This window comes from Physeter macrocephalus, chromosome 8, assembly GCF_002837175.3.
Source record: "Physeter macrocephalus isolate SW-GA chromosome 8, ASM283717v5, whole genome shotgun sequence".
Lineage (NCBI taxonomy): Eukaryota > Metazoa > Chordata > Mammalia > Artiodactyla > Physeteridae > Physeter > Physeter macrocephalus.
In genome coordinates, this window is record NC_041221.1 from 132,351,255 (window position 1) to 132,355,425 (window position 4,171).

The 4,171-nt window shown below is 50.4% G+C and overlaps 1 protein-coding gene across 4 annotated transcripts in view; it reads left to right on the plus strand.

Annotated features, from left to right (window-relative positions):
* The first annotated feature begins 244 nt into the window (after positions 1 to 244).
* Positions 245 to 4,171, plus strand: part of SLC25A48 (solute carrier family 25 member 48) — a 41,168-nt gene continuing 37,241 nt past the window's right edge. For 3 of the 4 annotated variants that reach the window (XM_055086371.1, XM_055086372.1, XM_055086373.1), the window contains exon 1: positions 288 to 447. In XM_055086371.1, the coding sequence (XP_054942346.1) occupies positions 402 to 447 (46 nt within the window). In that variant the 5' untranslated portion in view covers positions 288 to 401. Of the gene's footprint in view, positions 448 to 4,171 lie in introns of all 4 variants that reach the window. The other variant, XM_007101394.2, reaches the window with a different exon arrangement.

Sequence of the window (4,171 nt, forward strand, 5' to 3'; positions counted from 1 at the left end):
TTGTAATCAAATACTTCTGGACCTCGGATAAAGCCTTCCTCTGTACCTCTTGTCATGAACTTTGAAAAATGTCCCTGAAATCATTTCCAGTGTCTCGGAGGAGATGTGACGGAACTGCCATAACTCCCGGTGGACACTCCCTCGCCCGGCCCGCGCGCTGCGCCTTTAAGGGCTACTGGGGGCGTGATGTCAGCTGCCCGCGGGCACTTGGAGCGAGAGCCGGGCGGCCCGCGTGCTTCGGCGATTCCGAGCCATTCCGAGCCCGTTGTGGAGGAGGACCTGCCGGGAGCTCCGCGTCCCTGACTTCGCCCGCCCGGGGCGCTCGCCCGTGGGCCATGACCAGCAGACCCTGAACCTGCACCGACCCGGCTCCGGGAACGCGAGGCTCCGCGGCCCCGGCCATGGGCAACTTCCAGCTGGAAGACTTTGTGGCGGGCTGGATCGGAGGTGAGCGCATCCCCGGATGGGAGGGACCCCCAGAGGTGAGTGCGCTGACGGGACAGCCCGGCCCGAGAGGAAGAGAGCGAGCCAGCCGGGAGTTGCGCAGGCGGAGTTTCCACGCCGGGCCGGGTCAGGGAGCTCCGAGCCCGGGCGCTGCCCACACGCGCCCTGGGTGCGCGCTGCCCGCCGCCCGGCTGGTCTTGCCTCTCCTCGCCTGCTGCCGCGATCCCGGGGGAGATTCATCCCGAGCCTGCGATTTGCCTCAAAGTTTGGGTCCGCGGAACTTGATCCTGTAATGATTAAACCGCTGGGCAAAGCGGACAGCCAATGGAACGTCCCGGCGCGTACACACCCTTCGGCGCCCTGGTGCGCACCTGAGTCTGGGGACTCTGGGCTCACAGGAGCTCGTGTGTGAGGGTGGCGTTTGACCGCCGCCCGCCCCCGCGCGCGGGATGCCGAGCCCGGCCTGGCGGTCAGGCCGGCCCTTGTGGCGTCCGGCTGCGGGGAGCGGAGCGCAGAGCTGGGAGCCCAGCACCGGCTGCAGGTGTCCGCTGCCAGATAGGAGGAACCCTTTACGTTTTCAGCCGCAGCCAAATGTCACGCCTCTCCTCGGGCACTGTTGGGCCCGCCGGTCCCTTCCTACCACTCTTGGAGCCGCTCTCTGCTGAGCCTGGGGTGTGTTTGCTTGGGCAATAGTCGCATCCATTGCCTTGCTTCTCCATTCTTCTCTTTCCAATAGGTCTATCCCTCCTCTTTGCTCAGCTATTGTGGGTGGGCAGGGGTGAGGGACTTTGCTTATTGTCAGTTATAGCCTTTCTTTTGGTTCCATCCAAGAGGACCATCAGAAGAGAGCTGTTGGCGAATGCAGCCCCTCCCCAATGTAAAATCCTGAGACGCTCAGGTAGAGGCTATGGCTAGTGTTGTTTGTGCCCCACCAAGTGTTCTAGGTATGGAGACCAGGAGATTTGTAGGAAAGGAAAAAAAACAAAAAAAGCAACTAACCAGCTAGGATCCCGGGTGGTTCCCCTTCTGGTGGCACCCTCCCACCTCCTAGCAGGAGTCCATGTCTGTCCCCCACAGGTGACAGGTGGCTGCAGGGTCCCTGCTTCTCACCCTCCCAAGCAAAGGTGATTCCTCTCACTGGGGGCAGTTCCATTGCACAGGCTCCCTTGGGTAGGGCTGAGACCTGCCTCTCCTAACTTTACCAGTCAGGGGACTGTGCCCAGGGACCTACCAGGCACATCCAGACCCTCTTTGGACAACCTTTCAGCCGTTCGGAGGGAGAGGCTTTCCTCGGCTGCCCTTTAAATAGTCAGACCAACTGCAGTAGGGCTGCCAGGGGCTTGGTTTGAGAAATGTCCTGGAGGGTGAGACTGTCAGAGTAGCTCAGAATCTCTGATGACACAGAGACCCTCCCCAACTCACACAGCAAGTAGTGGGTTGTCCTTTTTTCTGAGATTGCCCTTCCTTGTTGATGTCAACATGGTTTTATTTGTTTTTGTTTTTGCTTCCATGAAATGAACATGAATGGAGTAGCAGTGAATACTTTATAAGCGTCAGGTGCTGTTTAAATGCTACATGGATACTTTTAAAGCAACTTTATTGAGGTTATTTTATATATCATAAAATCCACTCATTTCAAGTGTACAATTTAGTGATTTTTAGTAATTTTACCAAGTGGTGCAACCCTTACCATAAACTAGTTTTAGAACATTTCATCCCCCACTAAGATCCCTTATGCCCATTTACAATTAAACCCCATCCCCTCCCTCTCTCTCTGGGCAACCACTTTCAGGCTCTATAAATTAGTGTTTTCTGGACACTTTATATAAACAGAATCATACACTATGTGGTCTCATGTCTATGTATATTTCTTTATAGCTCTAATGAGGTAGCTACTGTCATTATTACATCCCCGTTTGACAGATGAGGAAATGGATACTCAGAGAAGTTCAATGACTTGCCCAAAACCATACATCTAGGATGAACACTAGGATTCCAACCCAGACAGTCTGGTACCAGGGCCATTTTAAGCCCTGTACTCACCTATAGCTGTTTCCTCTCTCAGTGACCTGTCATGATAAACTTTCACCATTACATCCTTCACATTTTGTTTGAAATTTTACTGGTCTGTAATATCCCAAGGTCTGGAAACCACTGACCTGATAATTCTGTTTCTTATCTTGTATCCCTGCTTTCAGATGGGTGGACGAATGAGTGTGCAGGGAGATAATGGCCCAAGGCTGGGTCTGGGGCTGCTGCCCTGGGCTGAGGAATACAGCCAGAGCCTGAGGACCAGAGCTCCTTCCTTCCCCTGAAGGGAGGGGTTCCTGCAGAGTGAATGGCCCGGCTTTCCGCTGCCCAGCATCTTTCTGCCTCTGCCCCGTTCTGTGGGAAGGAGGGGTTGAGAGGGGCCTGGAGGTCCTAGACCAAGGGAACATTTGTTCTGGAATAGCTGGTTTCTCTGCCCTGTAGATATCTAATATTCCAGGACCCCTGATCTGCCCTGCCTGGTGCAGTCACTCCTGCTAGCAGAGACACTTCCTTCCTCATCAGTGCAATGGGGAATTGGTCTCAGAAGGATGGCTCCTGTTTCAAGCTCACAATCACTGCCTTCTGCAGCATGGCCTCAGGGCGGTCTTGCTTGCCTCCAAGAATCGTTCTGGCCCTGTGAATGCGTGTGTGGATGGGCATTTTTCATTGAAAAGATCCAGAGTATCCATCACCTTTTCAAAGAGGCCAAAAAAAAAAAAAAAACTCAATAGGGATGGCAGCCCCTTTTGAGCATCCTGTAAGTGCCAAGCTCTGCTGGTACTTTACATTTTTTATTTCATTTCATTCTTAAAATGGAACCGTGAGGTAGGTGCTAATATTTTTCCCACTACACATGCTAAAAGGGAGGTGTAGAAAAGCTAAATAACCTGCAGGTACCTGAAAAGTTTCTGGGTTTTCTCTTCATACCCTCCCTCTTTTTTTGAGGTGAAATTCACATAACATAAAATTAATCATTTGAAAGTATACAATTAAGTGACATTTAGTACATTCACGGTGTTGTGCAACCATCCATCTAGTTCCAAAACATTTTTTCTCATGCCCAAAGAAGCTTCTGGACCCATCAAGCAGGTACACTCCCATTTCCCCTCCTCCAAACCCTGGCAATCACTAATCTGCTTTCTGTCTCTATGGATTTACTTATTCTGGATAATTCATATACATGGAATCATACAGTATGTGACCTTTTTTGTCTGGCCTCTTTCACTTTGCATAATCTTTTCCACGTTCATCCACACTGCAGCATGGATCCGTACTTCATTCCTATTTATGTCTAGTAATATTCCATTGTATGGATATACCACATTTTATTTAGCCATTCATCCAGCAGTGGACATTGGGCTGTTTTTACCTTTTGGCTTTTTTGCATACTGCTGCTATAAACATGTGTGTATATGTACTTGTTTGAATGCCTGTTTTCAGTTCTTTTAGGTATATTTCTAATAGTGGAATCGCTGGGTTATAGGGTAATCCTATGTTTAACTTTGTAATAAGTCAAACTGTTTTCTACGGCAGCTGCACCATTTTACGTTTCCACCAGCAATATATATGAGTTCCAATTTCTCTATATCATCACGAATACTTGTTATTTTCCTTTTCTTTTTTCTTTTTTTTTTTTTTTTTTTTTTTTTTTTTGGTATGGGGCCCCCCCTCTGCTGGGGCCTCTCCCGTTGCGGTG